At 38.7% G+C, this 22,939-nt stretch overlaps 1 protein-coding gene, 1 long non-coding RNA gene and 1 pseudogene across 2 annotated transcripts in view; 2 read left to right on the forward strand and 1 right to left on the reverse strand.

Annotated features, from left to right (window-relative positions):
* The window catches only part of LOC132659866 (uncharacterized), a 995,695-nt gene that overhangs the window by 808,704 nt on the left and 164,052 nt on the right, over positions 1–22,939 (forward strand). The window lies entirely within an intron of this gene.
* LOC101113756 (olfactory receptor-like protein OLF4) lies at positions 69–1,019 on the reverse strand. The gene has a single exon (XM_004009230.3). The coding sequence runs from the start codon at positions 1,017–1,019 to the stop codon at positions 69–71; it is 951 nt and encodes a 316-aa protein (XP_004009279.3).
* LOC121819566 (olfactory receptor 1571-like) lies at positions 13,853–21,771 on the forward strand (annotated as a pseudogene).

Below are 22,939 nucleotides of genomic sequence, written 5' to 3' on the forward strand. Positions count from 1 at the left end.
AGATCAAAGCATTGCAATATCTGCTTCCAAGTCTTTGAGTCATGTGATTGAGAAAACATTCATTTCCTTCATGTAACTGGCAATTTTATACCTGGCATCCCCAAATAGAATCTCTTCAGAGACTTCTTTATGTCTTTGTTCCTCAGACTGTAGATGAAGGGATTCAGCATGGGCATGACCACAGTGTACATCACTGAGGCTGTTGCACTTGTGTGTGAGCTGTGTATAACAGCAGGGCTAAGGTATACTCCTAAGACTGTACAATAAAATAAGGAGACAACTGAGAGGTGAGATGCACAGGTGGAAAATGCTTTATACTTCCCCTGAGCTGATGAGATTCCATTTATGGATGAAACTATTTTAAAGTAAGAGTAGATTATGCCAGCAAAAGGACCACCACCAAAGAGAGCAGTTGAAAAATAGATCACTATGTTATTGAGAAAAGTGTCAGAACAAGCAAGTTGTATCACCTGGTTGAGTTCACAGAAAAAGTGGTGGATTTCCAAGTCTGAACAGAAGGACAGTCGCAACACCATCAAACTGTGTAACAAGGAATACATGATATTCATTATCCAGGACAGAAGCACCAGCAGTCCACAGAGCTGGAGGCTCATGATGACCATGTACTGCAGGGGTTGGCAAATGGCCATGTACCGATCATAGGCCATCACAGCCAGGAGAATGTCATCTAATCCTGCAAAGAATATGTAAAAATACATCTGGGTGACACAAGCTTCATAGGTGATAACTTTGCTATGTGTCTGGATGTTCCACAGCATCTTTGGGATGGTGGTGGAGGTGAAACAGACATCTACAAAGGACAGGTTGGAGAGGAAGAAGTACATGGGGGTGTGGAGGTGGGAGTCTGAGCTGACAAGCAGGATGATAAGCAGATTTCCAAACAGAGTGATCAGGTACATGGAGAGGAAAATCGCAAATATGAGGGGCTGCAGTTCTGATTCCTCTGAAAATTCCAGAAGAAGAAATTCTGAAATTTGTGTATTGTTCTCCAGTTCCATATGGCAAATGTGACTATTGGGAGAAAAAAAAAAAGCAACATGATTAGTTTTCACTTAAATGGGCATACCTGAAATAGCTGAAATACTATAATTTCTATTTTGCAGGCAAGAAATTAATGTTAATATGTTGCATATATATGAATTTTTCTTGAAGATATACCTCATTTCAACTCTGACTAGAATTTTTATTGTCCCATTCTCAGTAAATTTACAAGGGTTTCGATCCCTGGGTCAGGAAGATCCCCTGGCAAAAAGGATGCCTACCGACTCCAATATTCTTGCCTGGAGAATTCCATGGACAGAGGATCCTGGCAGGCTACAGTTCATGGAGTCACAAAGAATCAGACACGACTGAGCTACTAACACTTTCACTTTACAGTTTTAATGAGAAACTCTTTCGTGCCTTTGAGAAACATGTATTGAGAGCCAACATGTCCCAAGGACAAAGAGGGATGCAGAAAAACAAATCTCCACATTCCAAGAATGGAGATAGATGATATTAAAATAAATAAATTTATATTTTAAAAAATGTCAGAAGGTGACAGATGTTATGAAGAAAATAAAACCAGATACAAAGGAGAGAGTAGTAATAGGAGTTATTTTGCACTGAGTGTTCAGGCAAGGTCTGTAAAAAAAGGGTTGTTTGAAGAGACATCAAGAAAGAGAGCAAAGCATCCAGTGTGATACCAGGAGAAGTGTGTTCCTGGAAGAGGGAGCTGCCACTACAAAGGATCGGAGGAAGATGCTGGTTCCGCCTGTTCAAATGCAAACAAGGAAGCCAGTAAGGCAAAGGAATAGCAAGAGGCAGAGTGATTAGAGATGGCGTCAGGGAAGCTAAGGAAAAACATGGTCTCCCTGCTACAGCTGAACCCTCACTCCACAGAGAATCCCTCCTTCCATGTTGTTCCCAGCACTTCAGAAATTTAGTTGCAAAGGCACCCTGTGAATTGAAGGAGATCTTCTTCTTAGTACCACCTGTTCACTGAGTTCTGGCCTCTCTCACCTTATTATGTCACTTTAATATATGACTGGGTGCTTCTGCTTTAAGAACTGCTCTCACTCCACAAGGCACAGACACATCGTAGCTTCCTGGACTGTGTTACTGTCATGATTTTCTCATCCAGAACCACCTTCCTTAGGCCATCAGTGGTGACAACTCAAGCTGGTCCGATCAGATTAAGTTTCTTCTAAATAATTTTTAAAAGGTACCTAGAAATTCCACTTCATAAATTTCCAAGGAAGCAATAAACTTGAGGTTCCTTTCTGTTTGGGCCACCCGATGCAAATAGCCAACTCATTGGAAAAGACCCTGATACTCGGAAAGATTGAGAGCATAAGGAAAAGGGGGCAAAAGAGGATGAAATAGTTGGATGGCATCACTGATTCAATGGACATGAATTGGGGCAAACTCCAGGAGATGTTGAGGGACAAGGAAGCCTGGCATGATGGAGTCACAAAGAATTGGAGACAAGTTGTTAACTGAGCAATGACAACCATCCAGTACTTAAAGAAATATAAAAAGTATTAGGGACAGATGGATAAAATGAAGGGAAAAGATCTAATGAGCTCCAGTGTCCCTGAGAAAATGTGACTAATAAAAATTTTCTTTGTTTGGGAACATTGCAAATTCAGCTACATATCCTTAATGCCCAGGTAAAATCATAAAGAAAAATATTTTTGCCAATGACAGAAACAGTAATACATATGTAATGTGAAAAAACATACAGATTTAATACCCCAAGAGAAAAACAACCAAAGGGAGTAAACTAAGAAATCAAAATGGAAACATGGAAAATGGAAATTTTCTGTGTGTGTTATATTAATCAATAGAAGATTTGTTTCTCCTGAGTGTTTTTCATATTATTTTACAAATTATATTTCTGTGATCTGATACTGAATGAAGAAAGACCTGTCTATTTTCTTATGGGAGATATTTTATTTATTATTCTTGTGCCTAATTTTTTCTTTAATAAATCCAGTGGGCACAATTTAATTCTTGTTCTGGTCTTTGTCCAACATGCAAAGGTCTTTCCATACCATACTTATAAAGCCTTATAAATGAAAATTCATTGTTATTCTGGATAAATGTATTTGCATAATTTAAACCTGAGGACACTATGTTGTAGTCTGTGCTGTGCTGTGCTTAGTCACTGAGTTGTATCTGACTCTTTGCAACCCCATGGACTGTAACTCACCAGGCTCCTCTGTCCATTGGGACTCTTCAGACAAGAATACTGGAGTGGGTTGCTATGCCCTCCTCCAAGGGATCTTCCTAACCCAGGAATCAAAGCCAGGTCTCCTGCATTGCAGGTAAATTTTTTACTGTCTGAGCCACCAGGGAAGCCATTTTAGTCTACTGTACTGCAACTCTGTCACCATAATGCAATATCAATAGAGACTTCAATTGCATTGTTCACTCATTTTTCCTAAAGATATGTGAATATATGTACATTTATTTTAAAATGCACTTAAGAAAGTTAGAAATTATGGAATAAAAAGAATAGCTAAAACAGTAAAAATAAAGGGTGATTTTGCATAATTGTATTAAATAAAACTGAGTGGAACATCAAAACTGAAACATGATATATAATAACAGTCATTGGACAATTACAACATTAAGTAATAATTAAGAAAAGACTTTGACTCAGGAGAATATAACATATAAGTTACCCAGAAATTTTGGCACATAGCAGATGCTTTGCTATTATTTGTTGAATGATTAGGAATTAGGTCCCCTTAGATATGAACACTATCCTATAGGAGCACCATATTTCAATTTGATTGGAAAAGTTCAGATCGTTGAATAAAATTTGGCATAAATTGCTGACTACCTGGAAGAAAATGAAGTGGTTCCTGATATAGCACATCTTTTATTCATTTATTTTTTAAATGAAAGTTTGCATTTAATTTCTGAGAATAAAAATTTAGTGCACAAATACAGTTTTTAAAAGGGAAACACGTGTATACCTATGGCGGATTCATGTTGATGTATGGCAAAACCAATACAATATTGTAAAGTAATTAATCTGCAAAAAAAAGGGGGGGACCAAAGATCCCCAAAATAGTCTACTTTAGATGAACATATAAAAAACTACACATAAAATCAATAGGTGGGAAGACTATCATAATTAAGGTGAGAAAATCAGAAGTAAGGAGAAAGATTTAACTCTATGAAACTTAACATTTTTATGGTTAAAACACCCAACCAAAAGTGAATTGCAGAACCAATAATTTGTCAGCATTATTGAAAATGCAGCTAACTGTTGAGAAATAGGTGTAAAATACATAGATGTATGATAATAAAAATTGACATGCTGATCAAATATATGAATCTTTACTCAAAGTGACTAATAGTTTAAAAATCACCAGGAAGTCTCATTCACAACTCTCAGCCTGGTGAAAACACTTATTGTAGATTGAGGTTGAAACTTCTAAACAGATATCACAGACATAAGGGGAGTTCTGTAATTTCACTAGCAAAAATGTGATGTGGAGAACATTTTGGAAACTACCAGTGACAGCTCTTGATTGTGGAAGCACCAATATTCTTTAACTCAGAGTTCCTCCACCTTTGCACTACTGGACACTCTCTGGCAGACCATTCTCTGTGGTGGGCTCTGCCCTGTACACTGTAGGATGTTTAGAAGTATCTTTGCCCATCATCTACCATTCATCAGTGTGATAGTGAAAAATGTCTACTCATATTGCTAAGTGTCCCCTGGAGGACATAATTACCCTTGGTTGGGAAGCAGTTTTAAATTAACAAACTCCACATATTTTCATAATAATTTATAGCATATCTGAAAGTTGCTAAGAGACAGCAGATATGACAATTTCTCCTCACAAGAAATAAATTGGAACTATGTGTGGTGACAGATGTTAACTAGATGTACTGTAGTGATCATTTAGTGATATAAACAAATACTGAATCAACATGCTGAATGCATGTAACTCATATGTTATTATGTGTCAGAAAAAGGAAGTGAAAGAAAGTGAAAGTCTCTCAGTTGTGTCTGATTCTTTAAGACCCCATGAACAGACAGTAGCCCACCAAGCTACTCTGTCCATGGAATTCTCCAGGCAAGAATAATGAGTGGATTGCCATATCCTTCTCCAGGGGATTTTCCCTTCCTAGGGATGGAACTCTGGTCTCCTGCATTACAGGCAGATTCATTACCAACTGAGCCACAGTGTCAAATTACCCAAATTCTCTCTTAAAAGTGATGAAGAGGATGCTATATTTGACAGATTTGACTGACAGATTTGACCAAAAAAAATGTATGAATGCTTATACAATCCCCACAGATATATCTATACATATATAAAAGAACTAAATGATGTTCAGTGTTTTGTTTAAAAAAATTCATGTTGATGTATGGCAAAACCAATACAATATTGTAAAGTAATTAACATCCAATTAAAATAAATAAATTTATATTTAAAAAAGAAAATAAAAAGCTATTCTTTCTTTCAAAGAATTAAATTTTAAAAAGGAATAATAGTACTCTGACACCACTATGTAAAATAAAAGTTACAGAGATATTTTTCAGTAGAGAAACACTCAATGCCTAACAAATCCACAAATATATTCAGCCTCACTGGTAATAAAATAATTGAAAAGTAAACCTCTTGACATACATCTTTTCACCTGTGTAACTGCATTCTTTTTTTTTTCTTGTGTGAATACCCACCATGAAAAAAGATACTGTAATATGTAGGTTTCATTCACAGATATTGCAAGGGTATATTTGCAAACAGTCTTCAGTTTAGATCTTTCTCCTCCATGTGAAAACAGAATCTAATATATCCTGTCTTACAATAAAAAGAAATGCCCTTACCTAATTGTCTGACCCTCGGGGTAATACCTTATTTGTCCACTCCTGTTAATCAACAAGATTCCTGGGCTCATGTTCTACTTTTACTGGTAGCAGTTTAGGCCTCCCATTCCTTCTTCTATTGGGCTTCCACTAGCATGATTTAATTGTTAAAAGCGACACTCTTGTTTCCAAGCACAATGTTTACTTGGAAAGCCAGCAAACAGCCACAATGATCTCTGACCTCAGGGCTATGCTAGATTGGTCCTCAGGTGACCTCAGGTACACATTCCTGGCTTCCCTCCTCTCTGATCCTCTCCCGAAGTATCTGTGGCGCTCTCAGACTCACCTGCTTGGAAACTCTGCATGGAAGTTTTCCCTGTGAAGATCAAAATCCCCCACCCCCTAAATAATTGGTGATGGAGACCAAAGTTTGTCCCTAAACAAGACAACAGCATTGGTCTCTCAGCCAGATTTAGGACTGTAAAAGCTAAGACCATGTACTATCCAACCACAGCGGCATAGGCTGAGAAACTGCAGCAGAGGAGATATTTATAGCTTCCTGTGTCAGCTCATTAGGCATGTTTCCTCTTGTCACTCCAACCTCTATATACATGGTTTTCCTGGGAGATATTGGTCTGGACAGAATGGAATTTTTTCCTGCTGATTCTCTGTTCCTAAGAGACTGCATTATAAGTTAGGTGAATTCAATTTTTATCACCCCTTCTCATTTAACTCTTCTGCTTCCAAAAGGCTAAGCCTCCCAGAACCTCATTACATCCCTGAGTTCAAATTTTCTCATATGGGCATATGTCTTGACTAGGTCCTTAGGGTCTTGATTGCTTTGATTAGTGGTTGCAATACAACCCCTGAAATATCTGAGAATTAATTTTTCTCTCTTCAAAATGGGGGCTAACTCCACTTCTTTAATGTAAAACTTGAATATTAAAATCTTTGGTTTACAGAAAGTTTTATAAAGGCAATAAGGATTTCCTACTGATAGTAACATCTGTCATTTACCCCTCATTATACAACATTAAAATTATAAAAGATATATTTAGATGTTGTTCTGTAACACTAGTTTAGAACATTACAGGGACTGTCAAGTTTCATCTTGACAACTGTGTGTTCTATGAGTTAGAATGTATAAAAACTCCATTCAACACTGCAGAAATGGTACTGAGGGATTTAATGTTCTGCTTAAAGGTATAAACGAAGCAAGGGATGGAATCTTGGTTGGAATTGGTCAAGATACTTTCACTTCTCAAACTCTGGGCAGTGATTCTCAATCAGAGATGATTTTGTCCCTGGGGATATTTGACAATGCCTAAAAGATGCTACTAATCCCCAGTATACAGCAGGATAGCACACTGTACCTTTCCTGCCTCAAATGCCAAAAGTGAGAATGTGTGTGTGTTTAGTTGCTCAGTTGTGTCTGACTCTTTGTGATGTCATGGACTGTAGCCAGCCAGGCTCTTCTGTCAGTGGGATTTCCCAGGTAAGAATATTGGAGTTGATTGCCATTTCCTTCTCCAGGGGATTTTCTCCACCCAGGGATCAAAGGGTCACCTGTGTTGCAGGCGGATTCCATACGATCTGAGTCACCAGGGAAGCCTGTAAGAAAGTAAGGAAATCTATCTTCAGACCAGAACTTCTATAGGTTCTTTGCGCATACAAGTCACCAAGGTTTGTGGTTCAAATGCACATAGTGACTCATCAGGTCTCTAGAGGGCCCAGGGACTGCCTTTGTAGCAAAATCTTATGTGTTGAAGCTGCAGGTCTTGTTCTGTGGACCACAGTTTGGATATCGTTGCAGTGGTCCTGTGTTAGAGTCAAGTTAACATAGCTTTAGTCTTCTCCATGAAGGGTCTTTTATGTATAAATTTTGAAAGAATCATTTTCACCCACTTCATAAGTGATAATAATTGTTTCCAGATCTCTAAAATATTATAGCTCTTGAGTGACATCAAATAAAATATATATTAAAAAGACTTTAGATCCTCCCTGGTGGCCCAGTGGCTAACCCGACACATGGAGCCAGGAATCAATCCCTAGTTGGGGAACTAGATCCCATATGCTACTTAGAGTTCTCATGCCATATCTAAAAAAAGATCCTGCATGCCTCAACTAAGACATGCCATGGCCAAATAATTTTTAAAAAGGGAAAAAAAGAAGATTTTAGGGTAGGCAGCATCAGGGATTCCAAAAGATTTCATATCCTAAACCAAAGAACTTTGGAATATATTTGTTACATAACAAGGTAATTGAGACAGTAGATGGGATAAAATTACTAGTCATATATTTAAGATAAGAAGATTATCCCAGATTATCTACCTTGAAAATGAAAGTAGCTCAGTCTTTTCTGACTCTTTGTAACCAATTCCCCAGGCCAGAATTCTGGAGTCAGTAGCCTTTCCCTTCTCCAGGGGATCTTCCCAACCCAGGGATCAAACCCAGGTCTCCTACATTGCAGGCAGGTCCTTTGCCAACTGAGCTATCAGGGATGTAAATACAATGATCCTCTAAATGTGGAAGACAGAGGAAAAATTGGGGTCAGAGATTTGAACATGCTGTGCTGCTGGCACTGCAGATGGAGGAAGGATCATAAGCCAATGTATGAAGATGTCCCCTGGAAACTGGAATAGAAGAAGGAGTTCATTCTCACCCGGAACATCTTAACAGATCCAAACCCTCCAGATGTCATGATTTAAGCCCATTAAAAACCTATTTTAGGCTTCTGACCTCTAGAGGTTTAAGATAGAATGTTTTTTAAGTCAGTCTGTTAATTTCTTACAGCAGCAGGAGGCATCTAATACAGATACTTAACCAAGAAAATATTGTTGCCAGGAAATGAGTTTAAGCTTCTCAAATCACTCACCCTTGGCATGTCATTCTATATTGAAATCCCTTTTCAATAAAAGAAATTAGAGTTAATTTGGAGATATTCAATACCATTACCTGGTATAGAGAATTTCTTGTTATATAATGTAAATGTGGTTCTGACTTCAAAGGCTTTGGGAATTTAAGGTAGTAAAAAATTAATCCCTTATTCAAATTAAAATGATATATTCTACTTTAAATCTTCTAGGTTCTGTTTATTCAAATGTCATACCCTTCAATCTCTCTCTCAGGTTTTCTTTCAGTGTGGTAGATGAGATGATGAATGAGTCTATGTATATATGCATATGTGTGAGTGTGTTTAGTTGAAAGAATGGTATACACAAATGCACAGACATACATACATTCACATACTAACTATTCTTGAATGCTTTCTTTGGACTCATCAAAATAAATCAATATATACCTAACATTCATTTATTCCTTACAGCATGCACCTGAATAAAGGTTTACTATTAAGCTTGTGCACATTTTGAACTCTAAAAAATGAACCATGTAGTGTGTACTGCTAATTTTTGAAATTTAACAAATTGTATAGTTTAAAACTTGCAGTGTAATGTGTGTAATTATACTTCAGTGAATTACTTAGAATTTAAAACTTCTGGTTTTGCATGATTCAAGGTAGTAAATAAATCCCATGTAGTTGATTCACACCTAAAACTGGGAGATATCTCTTCTACCAAGGAAGAAAACAAAGTGTCCTATACGGATATAAGAACAGTCAAATTAAAATAAAGCAGTTAACATTTGACAAACCAATTTTTTTTCTGTAAATTAAAGACTAACCTACAAAGGTCCATATAGTCAAAGCTATGGTTTTTCCAGTATCCATGGATGGATGTGAGAGTGAACCATAAGGAAAGGTGAACCACAAAGAAAGTTGAACCATAAAGAATGCCGAAGAATTGGTGCTTTCAAACTGGTGCTGGGGAAAACTCTTGAGAGTCACTTGGACTGCAAGGAGATCAAACCAGTCAGTCCTAAAGGACATCAACCCTGAGTGTTCATTGGAAGTGCAGACTGAAGCTGAATTTCCAATACTTTGGCCACCTGATGTGAAAAGCCAACTCATTGGTAAAGACCCTGATGCTGGGAAAGACTGAAGGCAGGAAGAGTAGGGGGCAACAGAGGATGAGATGGTTGGATGGCATCAACAGCTCAATGGACATGACTTTGAGCAAACTTCAGGAGATAATCAAGGACAGGGAAGCCTGCATGCTGCAGTCTATGGGGTCGCAAAGAGTCAGACATGACTGAGTGACTCAACAACTACTACATATATAAAAGGAAGAAATTGGCATAAAGTGGCTCAAGAGAGAAGAGCACTACTACCACACACAACATCATGGAGAAGCCTTTAAAACACGAAATAGAGCCTGAGAGTAGACCCATGAAGAAGTGATAACCTGTCTCAGAACATCGCCTCATCATACAGTCCTATATGATAATAAGGGCATTAGTATCCATTTGCTCTTGGGGCAACTTGTTATGCAGCAACAAACTGATATAATAATCCAAGTGAAGAGAACTGAGGAAATTAAAATAACATATCACTTCTCATTTTAGGCAGTTCTGATATTGAATTAGCACTCTTTTTTTCCAGTCTATTTCGTATAACTGTGACTCCATTAAAAAGGAACTCCATTAAGATTTTCTTTTTTTTCTTTTTTAAAATTTATTTATTTTAATTGGAAGTTAATTACTTTATAATATTGTATTGGTTTTGCCAACATCAACATGAATCCGCCACGGGTGTACACATGTTCCCCATCCTGCACCCCCCTCCCACCTCCCTCCCTGTACCATCTCCCTGGGTCATCCCAGTGCACCAGCCCCAAGCATCCTGTATCCTGCATCAAATCTGGACTGGCGATTCGTTTCACATTTGATACTATACGTGTTTCGATACCATTCTCCCAAATCATCCCACCCTCGCCCTCTCCCACAGAGTCCAAAAGACTGTTCTATACATCTGTGTCTCTTTTGCTGTCTCGCATACAAGGTTATCATTGCCATCTTTCTAAATTCCATATATATGCGTTGGTATACTGTATTGGTGTTTTTCTTTCTGGCTTACTTCACTCTGTATAATAGGTTCCAGTTTCATCTACCTCATTAGAACTGATTCAAATATATTCTTTTTAATGAATGAGTAATACTCCATTGCGTATACGTACCATAGCTTTCTTATTCATTCATCTGCTGATAGACATCTAAGTTGCTTCCATGTCTTGGCTATTATACACAGTGCTGTGATGAACATTGGGGTACACGTGTCTCTTTCAATTCTAGTTTCCTCAGTGTGTATGCCCAGCAGTGGGATTGCTGGGTCATATGGCAGTTCTATTTCCAGTTTTTAAAGGAATCTCCACACTGTTCTCCATAGTGGCTGTACTAGTTTGCATTCCCACCAACAGTGTAAGAGAGTTCCCTTTTCTCCACACCCTCTCCAGCATTTATTGCTTGTAGACTTTTGGATAGCAGCCATTCTGACCGGCATGGAATGGTACCTTGTTGTGGTTTTGAATTGCGTTTCTCTGCTAATAAGTGATGTTGAGCATTTTTTCATGTTTTGTTTTGTTTTTACTTTTGTTTTGTTTTGTTTTGTTTTTTCCTTTGCCTTAGGAGACACATTGAAAGTAAAAAAAGAAATATTGCTATGATTTATGTCAAAGAGTCTTCTAAGTCTCACCCAGGAGGTCCATGCTTTGTCTGATGTTTAGATCTTTATACCATTTTTACTTTATTTTTGTACATGATATTGGAAAATATTCTTATTTCATGTTTTTGCAGATAACTATTCAGTTTTCCCAGCATCACTTATTGAAGAGATTGCCTATTCTCCATTGTATATTTTCAACATCTGTCTCATAGATTAATTGACCAAGTGTTTGGCTATATTGCTAGCCCCTCTGTTCTGTTCCACTGATCTATATGTCTGTTTTAGCAATGGTACCATGATCTTTTGTTTACTGTAGCTTGCAACTATAGTCTGAAGTCAAGGAGAGACTTGATATCTCTAGCTCTATTTGGAGAGACAGAGAATGAAAGAAAGTGGAGGGAGACTGAGATGGAGAAAGAATGAGGATTTCTTTAATGTCTAATAGAAAATATACTACAGGTAGCTCTTCAGTTATACAAATCTATTTGACTTGCTAAATTACAGAAAGCAAAGCAAGAATAATTTGAGTTCAGAAAAAAACTATAATTTTCATCAATAATTATATTTTTATTATTCGATGATTTAGTAATCAAATCAGTGGAGAATAGATGAAAGTACCTATGCATATATGTTTAAATATCTTTATAGTTTAAGGCTTTAGTTTTTATTCTGAATATTTTATTTCCATTTGTACATCACCTGAAGATACATACTTGAACAAGTGTATATCCTATGGTGTAAATTTAGCTGATATGTGCATGCTCAGTCACTCAGTTATGTCTGACTCCTTATGACTCCATGGGCTGTAGCTCACCAGGCTCTTCTGTCCATGGGGTTCTCCAGACAAGAATACTGGAGTGGATTGCCATTTCCTTTTCCAGGGGCTTTTCCTGACCCAGGGGTGGAAAATGTGTCTCTTGTGTCTCCTGAGTATCTGGTGGATTCTTTACCACTGAGCCACTACAGAAGCCTATTTAGCTGGTATAGCAATAGTAATTAATGCAAAACATCATGTAAAGGGTTGTAGTAGTCAGACTTTCTGTGATAACAAATAACTTTTCAAATCACAGCACCTTAAAATAGCAAGTTTATTTATTATCACTTTAGATGCAGCATGCTATAAGATATCTATGACTCTGACCTGACCATGCTAGGCTACATGCACATCTTCATTCTGGGAGCCATGCGAATGAACTTTATATGAGAGGTCCTTATGTGGGAGCTGCCCATTCTCATGATGGAACGGGACAGTAATACAAAGAGTGTAATCTCATAAAGGTTTCCCAGGTAGCTCAGTGGTAAAGAATCCTGCCAATACAGAAGATGCACGAGATACAGTTTCAATCCATTAATCAGGAAGATTCCCTGGAGGAGGAAAAGGCAACCCACTCCAATATTGTTGGCTGGAAAATCCCATGGACAGAAGAGTCTGGTGGGTACAGTCTACAAGGTCGCAAAGAGTCAGACATGACTTAGCAACTGAGCATGCATGGACTCCTACAAAGCTTCTTACAGCTTCTCCTTAGACACTGAGCATGCCAACTCTGCCCACATTCCACAAACTCAAGGATGTCACATGTCCAAGTTCAAACCTGAAGAGTGGTGACATGCAATCCTCCCACACTTTCAAATCTCAAAGGAATGGATGAGTGAGTAAGACTTCCTAAGGTAATAAAGAGGTGAATCACAAATTGTGAAGAATGAGACAAATTCAACTTGTGGAAGAAACAAACAAGCAAGCATTTCATACTCCTATTGGTATTAAATGTTTATGAATTCTATACTATAGACTTGCAACAAAGGAAGATAAGAAGGGCTGGTGGAAACTATGATTCACCAAGGAATATGAGCTTTACACGCATTGTTGTTCAGTTGCCTAGTCGTGTCTAACTCTTTGTGATCCCATGGACAACAGCACACCAGGCCTCCCTCACCATCTCCCAAAGTTTGCCCAAGTTCATGTCCATTGCATCAGTGATGCCAGTCAGCCATCTCATCCTCTGACACCCTTTTCTCCATTTGCCCTCAATCTTTGCAAGCATCAGGGACTTTTCCAATGGGTTAGCTATTCAAATCAGATGACCAAAATACTGGAGCTTAGTTTCAGCATCAGTCCTTCCAGTGAGTATTCAGGGTTGATTTCCCTTAAGATTGAATGATTTGATCTCCTTGCTATTCAAACAACTCTCAAGAGCCTTCTCCAGCACCACAGTTAGAAGGCATTGATTCTTTGGCATTCTGCCTTCTTTAAGGTCCAGCTCTCACAACTGTACATGACAGCTGGGGCAATCATAGCTTTGACACGTATGAGCAGATTACAGAAGCAAAGTAAAAAAGCTTGAAAGAGTCTAATTTTTTTTAACTGAACTGGTACAGAGTCGGCGTGAGGGGCTCTGAGTTTATATCCCCACATGGAACAAAACATGTAGTGGTGGCTCTTAAAACTCTCTGCTCGCTGCATGGGACCCTGGGAGATCTTTAAGATGGTGACTCTATCTCCTAGATCAGGTAATCCTGGACTCATTTCTTATCCCGGTACATTTTCTGGAGTCCCAGTGATCTTAGTAAATGTGGAGCTCAAACATAGTTATTACAGCTTCTTGTTGATCTGTACCTGCTCTGTGCCAGGTAATTTCCTGTGAGCTCTACAATATTATCAACCTCTCAACTCCTTAGGCAGAATTTCCCCAGTTTATAGATAAGGAAACAAATGTCTGAAAGGTTTATTTCCTGTTAAGAGGGAAATACTCAAGAAGCTCATATAAACTTGTGTATGCAGAAGCTGAATGACTGAGTCCACCATTTACATCAGACATGAGGTGAGGAGGAAAAATCTTCATGGAGAAGAGCTTAAACTACCTACACCTGACTCTTAACACTGCACCACAGTCTTGATACTCACAGAGTGGTCCACAGAACAGGACCTGCAACATCAACAACGTCTGGGAGATTATTATAAATGCAGAATTTCTGTGACACCCTAAGTCCTGTCAAATGAAAATCTGTATTTAAATACTATGACCTAGTGATTCATATACACAGTGATGTTGGAGAACTGCTTGATTAGTGTTTCTCACCCTCACCACTATTGCCATTTGTGCTGGATAATGCCCTATAATGAGGGCTGTCCTGTGTTTTGCAGTTTGCTGGACTGCATCCCTGGTCTCATCACACCACATGCCAGTAGCAGTTCCCCAGATATAACAATCAAAACTTTCTCCAGATATTGCCAAAGGGCCTCTGGAGGCAAAGTCATCTCTGATTTAGAACCACTCCCCTAAAGCAAGAGAACTAGAAATAGATTATGTAATAATCAAAGCACACACCTTAATCAGCTTCTAAACTTGGGCCTTTGAATTGTGGTGCTAGAGAAGACTCTTGAGAGTCCCTGGGACAGGAAGGAGATTAAACTTTGCTTTAAATCCTAAAACCTTGGGATCAAGTCAATCCTAAAGGAAATCAACTCTGAATATTCACTGGAAGGACTAATGTTAAAGCTAAAGCTCCAATACTTTGGCCACCTGATGGGAAGAGCTGACTCATTGGAAAAGACCATGATGCTGGGTCAGATTGAGGGCAGGAGGAGAAGGGGACAACAGAGGATGAGATGGTTGGATGGCATCATCGACTCAATGGACATGAGTTTGAGCAAACTCTGGGAGATAGTAGAGGACAGGGAAGCCTGGCGTGCTACAGTCTCTGGGGTCACAAAGAGTCAGACATTACTGAGTGACTGAACAACACTAGCAACAACTTTGGGCCAGTCACCTAATTCTGAAAATTTAGAAGGAAGGTCATAATTGCACAGCCCTCATAGGATGGACCTTCGCAAAAAATAAATGGGACAATATGTGTAAGATTCTAAGCCCAGCCCACCATATATTAAATGATGTAAACTTTTGTCTTATAATTTTTCATAAGTATTTCATAAATAAGAGAAAATGCCAGCTTTTCATTTGTAATAAAAGGATGAAACTCCTAACTGATGTATCAAAGTATGAAATCAAAGATTATTTTTACCTATGGTTTTTAAAGCAAAGGAACACAGTTCACTAATTTATTAAAGAAGAAACAGTAAAATTCTGTTCGTATTGGGGGCTGTGTTCCCACCACAAGTCAATCCTTTTGAGATGCAAGTGAATTAGTCAGGTTCCTCAGCCTTAGATTTGGAGAAAACTTGGTCTAAGTGTTTTGTAATAAGTTTAAATGTTAACTGGAAACCAGAAGTGTTGATGGAGTAGTATTGATAGTAAGAATTAAATACACCTGATGTCTAAGCTCATCTCTTGGGAACTGCAAATCAGCAGGAAAAATTTCCTGTTTTATCTAGACCAGTTCCCATGGGCAAATGTGCTCCGAGGTCAGAGTAACAGTGGAAAATGTGTTAATGAGCAGATGTGGTGAGCACATAAAGAATATATAGAGCTGTAAATGTCTCCACTGCTGTAATGTCTGAGCAGTTCCACCTTGAGCTGGAGCGGTCATGGTTTTTGCATCTGGATTTCTAGGTCTGGCTCTGTTTAACTCCTTCCTGGTCTCTTCCTGAAGACAGAACTTCAATCTCCATCATCAACCATCCAGTGAGGAATTTGAACTTCCACACAGAGGTCTAACTCTGAGTTACCATCCAGGTGGCTACAAGACACACATGTACACCCATGGCTGATTCATGTCAGTTCAGTTAATTCAGTTCAGTCTAGTGTCTCATTCGTGTCTGACTCTTTGCGACCCCATGAATTGCAGCATGCCAGGCCTCCCTGTCGATCACCAATTCCCGGAGTTCACTCAAACTCATGTCCATCAAGTCAGTGATGCCATCCAGCCATCTCATCTTCTGTCATCCCTTTCTCCTCCTGCCCCCAATCACTCCCAACATCAGGGTCTTTTCCAATGAGTCAACTCTTCGCATGAAGTGGCCAAAGTATTGGAGTTTCAGCTTCAGCATCAGTCCCTCCAATGAACACCCAGGACTGATCTCCTTTAGGATGGACTGGCTGGATCTCCTTGCAGTCCAAGGGACTCTCAAGAGTCTTCTTCAACACTGCAGTTCAAAAGCATAAATTCTATGGTGCTCAGCCTTCTATACAGTCCAACTCTCACATCCACACATGACTACTGGAAAAACCATAGCCTTGACTAGATGGACCTTTGTTGACAAAGTAATGTCTCTGCTTTTGAATATGCTATTTAGGTTGGTCATAACTTTCCTTCCAAGCAGAAAGTGTCTTTTAATTTCATGGCTGCAATCACCATCTGCAGTGATTTTGGAGCCCCCAAAATAAAGTCAGTCACTGTTTCCACTGTTTCCCCATCTTTCTGCCATGAAGTGATGGGACCAGATGCCATGATCTTCGTTTTCTGAATGTTGAGCTTTAAGCCAACTTTTTACTCTCCTCTTTCACTTTCATCAAGAGGCTTTTTAGTTCCTCTTCACTTTCTGCCATAAGGGTAGTGTCATCTGCATATCTGAGGTTATTGATATTTCTCCCAGCAATCTTGATTCCAGCTTGTGCTTCTTCCTGTCCAGGGTTTCTCATGATGTACTCTGCATAAAAGTTAAATAAGCAGGGTGACAATATACAGCCTTGATGTACTCCTTTCCCTATTTGGAACCAGTCTGTTGTTCCATGTCCAGTTCTAACTGTTGCTTCCTGACCTGCATATAGCTTTCTCAAGAGGCGGGTCAGGTGGTCTGGTATGGCCATCTCTTTCAGAATTTTCCACAGGTTATTGTGATCCACACAGTCAAAGGCTTTGGCATAGTCAATAAAGCAGAAATAGATGTTTTCCCAGAACTCTCTTGCTTTTTTGATGATCCAGTGGATGTTAGCAATTTGATCTCTGGTTCCTCTGCCTTTTCTAAAAACAGCTTGAACATCTATATTTTCATGGTTCACGTACTGCTGAAGCCTGGCTTGCAGAATTTTGAGCATTACATCAATGTATGGCAAAAACCACCACAATACTGTGAAGTAGTTAGCCTCCAATTAAAATTAATTCATTTTTTAAAAAGACCCCAATTGATGCTGCGGAAGAAGGAGAAACTAAAACCAAAGAATAAGTACCTGAGGTTACCTAAAAACCTAAACACCTGGCTCAAAATGGAGAGATCTCCATGTTTGTTTACTAGATAGAATAATTTATCCAGAATCAATATATTTAATAAGCTGAATAGATAAATGTCTATTGGATTCAGAAATCCAAGGACTATTGTTGACAGTTAAGTTTGGGAATGAAAATTTAGTTGAATGAGACTCAAATGGGAAACAGAGTGTTTTCAGTAAAATTTGAACATTTCCGAGGAGATGAGCAATTAAGGAAGCAGAAAAATAATTAGGTGAGAAACATTTTTCAGTGAAGTGTTTATATTTTATTTGTATACTTTTGATTTTAAGATGGGATATATATGAGCATCAAATCAATAGACATAGCTGCTGCCTTGTAACTACAGTTCTTGAGATACATATTTCACAGAATCATCTCTAACACTGCATATTTACTTGAAAAACTGCATTTCATATGCAAGCAGGCATATGGAACAGGGCTTAACTTTGCAATTATTTCATTATGTGAGAGACCAAATGTATTTTGGGGTTTATTAGCCATTTTTTAATACTTTACTGCAAACTGTCTAAGCACATTCTTTGCTTTATATACTTCAACCTGAGGGGTTTTATTAATTTTCTTTTTTGTCCATATCATTTCCTTCATAGTTTATTTCATCTCCAGCTCTCAGAGAAAAAGCCAGGAACTTCACTCCAACATATGGGGGAAGGAGAGGATGAGATATATTTTTAATGCTTTGACAAGATTTCTATGCTAAAACTAGAGAAATGTACTTCAGATGCTCAGTCATCTCCAACTTTTTGTGACCCCACAGACTGTAGCCCACCAGGCTCCTCTGTCTATAGGATTCTGCCAACAAGGATACTGGAGTTGACTGCCATTTCCTCCTCCAGGGGATCTTCCTGATCCAAGGATCAAACTAGTGTCTCTTACATCTCCTGCATTGGCAGGTGGATTTTTACCACTAGCAAAGGGCTTCCCTGGTGGCTCAGAGGGTAAAGCATCTACCTGCAAGGTGGGAGACATTGGTTCGATCTCTGGGTGGGGAAGATCCTCTGGTAAGAGAAATGGCAACTCACTCCAGTATTCTTGCCTGGAGAATCCCATGGATGGAAGAGTCTGGTAGGCTGCAGTCCACAGGGTTGCAGAGAGTCAGACACAACTGAGTGACTTCATTTTCACTTCTCACCTGGGAAACCCTAGAAAAATATGTCAGATATCATTTCTATGACACCATTTCACCCCAAACTTCTCTAAGCTGCAAGTACCTCCCCTTGCACCTCTGAATTCTATATCCCAGTTTCTCTTTATTCTTATTTTTATTGCATTTTTTCAAAGAAAAAATTACAATTTTTCAAAGGAATTTGGTATTTGACATTTAATTTTTCTACGTGTTAATTTTTGTTTAATGGATTTGTTGGGGTGTGTGAGAGTTTTTATGGGTGTGGTCAGATCTAATATTTGGTTATATTTTGTTCTCCCTCCCATTGCATTTTAAACAGAGAATGTTCTCCTCCTCTGTAGCAATAATAAATCACCTTTTATTATGAATTGACATCTTATTTCATATGTTTTAGCAGTAATGCAAACTTTTGCCTTTAATGATTAGATCTATTTTAAAAACTTCCATCATTTGCTGACATCTTGTGGAATATATGCTTTTGCTTTCAACTGAAGATAACTTACATCTTCCTCATAATCAAGTTAAGCCCATATATGTTTATTTAGGTTAAAATTAAAATGTTAGTTACTGCTTCTCACACTATTTTACAATTATATTTCATATTATTTGTTACTTTTTTCTGTTTAATTTATATTTAAAGCCTGTGTAAATGTGACTATTGTTATTTTATATTTTCCCTTCAGGTATTCATCTTTCTGTTTCATTCAATTTTGTCTAACCAAGTTGTTTTCAGTTGGGTGTATTTAACCTGGTTTTATCCCTCATGGTAGTCTTTTTATTTATAAATTCCATTTTCTAAAAATGTATTTTTATATTAAGGCCCATATTGATGAAACCACAGAGTGAATAAAGCAGATGGGGTCCCCACCCATCCGGGTCTCACATTTTAATGGAGAAAGAAGATGTGGTCTCTTGAGTCTGAACACCTTGCTGCCTGTTCTCTCTGCAATCTGCCTCTTCTGCTATCTGCCTCTTCTGCTGAACTCTTAACTCATATTTCTTTTCCCTCAGCAGATACTGGTCTTTTTCTAAAACTATTCTTGCAATTAAGCAACTGATTGGAGAGATTTTGTACTGTGTCCCATAGCAAAACATACCTTTTACCTGTCATCTAGCATGTGTGCACAACAAAGCAAGCAATACACGTTTACACATGCCAACATACACACATGTGCACATGCACACACACACAAACACGAGCTGAACAAAGAAAACCAAAATACCCTGACGTGATATGCTGCACTCTGGATTATCACTGAACTGGTATGAGAAATAGATAAGCGTGCAATAGGGAAGTCCTATTCAGAGATGGCATGGATGATCCCTTGACATGGAAATTTCATTGAAAAATATGGATACTGAGTTTTTGAGTGCAAAATATAAATTGAGAATTTCAGCTGTGTTTGTGATGCCAGTTTTTGAGAAAACTGTACTATTTTGTGTTTCCAGGCAGTCACATTCACCACATGAAACCAGGGAATGATACGCAAATAGCAGAATTTCTTCTCCTGGGATTATCAAAGGATGAAACTGGAGCCTATTATACAGAGTGAAGTAGGCCAGAAAGAAAAACACCAATACAGTATACTAACACATATATATATGGAATTTAGAAAGATGGTGATGATAACCCTGTATGCGAGACAGCAAAAGAGACACAGATGTATAGAACAGACTTTTGGACTCTGTGGGAGAGGGAGAGGGTGGGATGATTTGGGAGAATGGCATTGAAACATGTGTACTATCATGTAAGAAACGAATCACTATACAGGATACAGGATGCTTGGGGCTGGTGCAGGGGGAAGATCCAGAGAGATGATATGGGGTGGGAGGTGGGAGGGGGTTCAGGATTAGGAACTCATGTACACCCGTGGTGGATTCATGTCAATGTATGGCAAAACCAATACAGTATTGTAAAGTAAAATAAAGTAAAAATAATAATAAGAAGAAGAAGAAAGAAATAAAAGAAACCAGAGCTGCAGCCTCTCATATTTGGGCTTTTTCTCCACATGAGCCTAATCACTGTGTTGGGAAAGCTGCTCTCATCATCCTGGCCATCAGCTCAGACCCGCACCTCCACACCCCCATGTACTTCTTCCTCTCCAACCTGTCCTTTGTAGACATCTGTTTCACCTCCACCTCCATTCCAAAGATGCTGAATAATATACAGACAAAGAACAAAATTATAACCTATGAAGGCTGCATCACCCAGATAAACTTTTTCCTCCTCTTTGTTGGATTGGACAATTTTCTCCTTATTGTGATGGCCTAAGTGATGGCCTTTGTGGCCATCTGCCATCCCATGTGCTACACAGTCATCATGAACCCACGGCTCTTTGAACTGCTAGTTCTGATGTCCTGGATGATGATTGTCCTGAATTCCTCGTTACAGAGTTTAATAGTGTTGTGGCTGTCCTTCTGTACAGACTTGGAAATCTACCACTTTATCTGTGAAATTAATCACCATGTGGTTCAATTTGTGTGTTTGGACACATTTCTTAATGTTATGGTGATGTATTTTGCAGCTGTGATGTTGGATGGTGGTTCACTCATTGGGATTCTTTATTAAAATTCTAAGATCTATCAGTTCAGTCGCTTAGTCATGTCCAACTCTTTGCAACCCCATGAATTGCAGCACGCCAGGCCTCCCTGTCCATCACCAACTCCTGGAGTTCACTCAAACTCATGTCCATTGAGTCGGTGATGCCATCCAGCCATCTCATCCTCTGTCGTCCCCTTCTCCTCCTGCCCCCAATCCCTCCTAGCATCAGGGTCTTTTCCAATGAGTCAGCTCTTCACATGAGGTGGCCAAAGTATTGGAGTTTCAGCTTTAGCATCTGTCCTTCCAATTCTAAGATAGTTTCCTCCATAAGAGGAATCTCATCAGCTCAGGGGAAGTATAAAGCATTTTCCACCTGTGCATCTCACCTCTCAGTTGTCTCCTTATTTTATTGTACATGCCTAGGAGTGTACCTTGTCTCAGCAGCTAGTCACAACTCACACTCAAGTGCAACGGCCTCAGTGATGTGCACTGTAGTCCCACCCATAGTGAACCTCTTCATCTATAGTCTGAGGAACAAAGATATAAAGAGGGTTCTGAGAAGAATCAATGAGATGACAGTTTTATAAAAGCCAGTTGTCCTGGGGCTGATGAAATACCCATGATTTAAGGGCTTTAAGACTGAGAGCCAAAAATTGCTATTTTTTTAATCAGATTGTTGAAATACAACTTGCTCTTTCTGCTTACTTTCTGCAATTTCCCTTTGTTTGTACTCAAGTCCTCTACACAATTTGCCCCTCCCTTTGTTAAACTGTATATATATATATATATACACACACATACATAAATACATAAAATACACACATAGTTTTGCCCTTTGTCCATACAAATAATACATTTAGATATTCCCCAAATTTTCCCATGCCTGGAAAGTAAAACTATTTGAAAAATCTAAGATTTTACCTGGGGAAACAGATTTCCTAAAACTTACTTCTTCTCAGATGACATACATATGTGAAATAACTTCCCTGAAAGAATAATCTTGTTTTCCTCATGCAGAAAACAAACAAACTACCCTGGCAACTAAGGCCATTTGTATAATTTCATTCTAGAGGAAGGTATGAAGCTACAGATTTTACTTCAGACCATCACTTTTGTCATTGCTACCATATCTTCTATTCATCACAGTATAGACATTAACTTGTCAGTTTAAGTCTCAGACTATTAGTAGATATGCTCTTGGCTGACTATGTCTGAGGCACTTAACTGGCCTGCACTATGTACTGCAAGGCTACACAGCCATTTTCCTCCCAAGTCTATAATGTTGTTGGATAGGCTCTTGTGGTATTTATTGCGATTGTAGCAATATTACGACCCTCAGCAATATGAGTGCCGAAGAACTGATCCTTTTGAACTGTGGTACTGGAGGAAACTGGAAAATTCTGAAAGAGATGGATATACCATAGAAGCCTGTAAGCAGATCAGGAATCAATAGTTAGAACTGGACATGGAACAACAGACTGGTTCCAAATAGGAAGAAGAGCATGTCAAGGCTGTATATTGTCACCCTTATATGCAGAGTACATCATGAGAAACGCTGGACTGGAAGAAACAAAAGCTGGAATCAAGATTGCCAGGAGAAATATCAATCACCTCAGATATGCAAACAACACCACCCTTATGGCAGAAAGTGAAGAAGAACTAAAAAGCCTCTTGATGAAAGTGAAAGAGGAGAGTGAAAAAGTTGGCCTAAAGCTCAACATTGAGAAAAGTAACATCATGGCATCTGGTCCCATC

The sequence above is a fragment of the Ovis aries genome, chromosome 5 (genome assembly GCF_016772045.2).
Source record: "Ovis aries strain OAR_USU_Benz2616 breed Rambouillet chromosome 5, ARS-UI_Ramb_v3.0, whole genome shotgun sequence".
NCBI classification, from domain to species: Eukaryota; Metazoa; Chordata; class Mammalia; order Artiodactyla; family Bovidae; genus Ovis; species Ovis aries.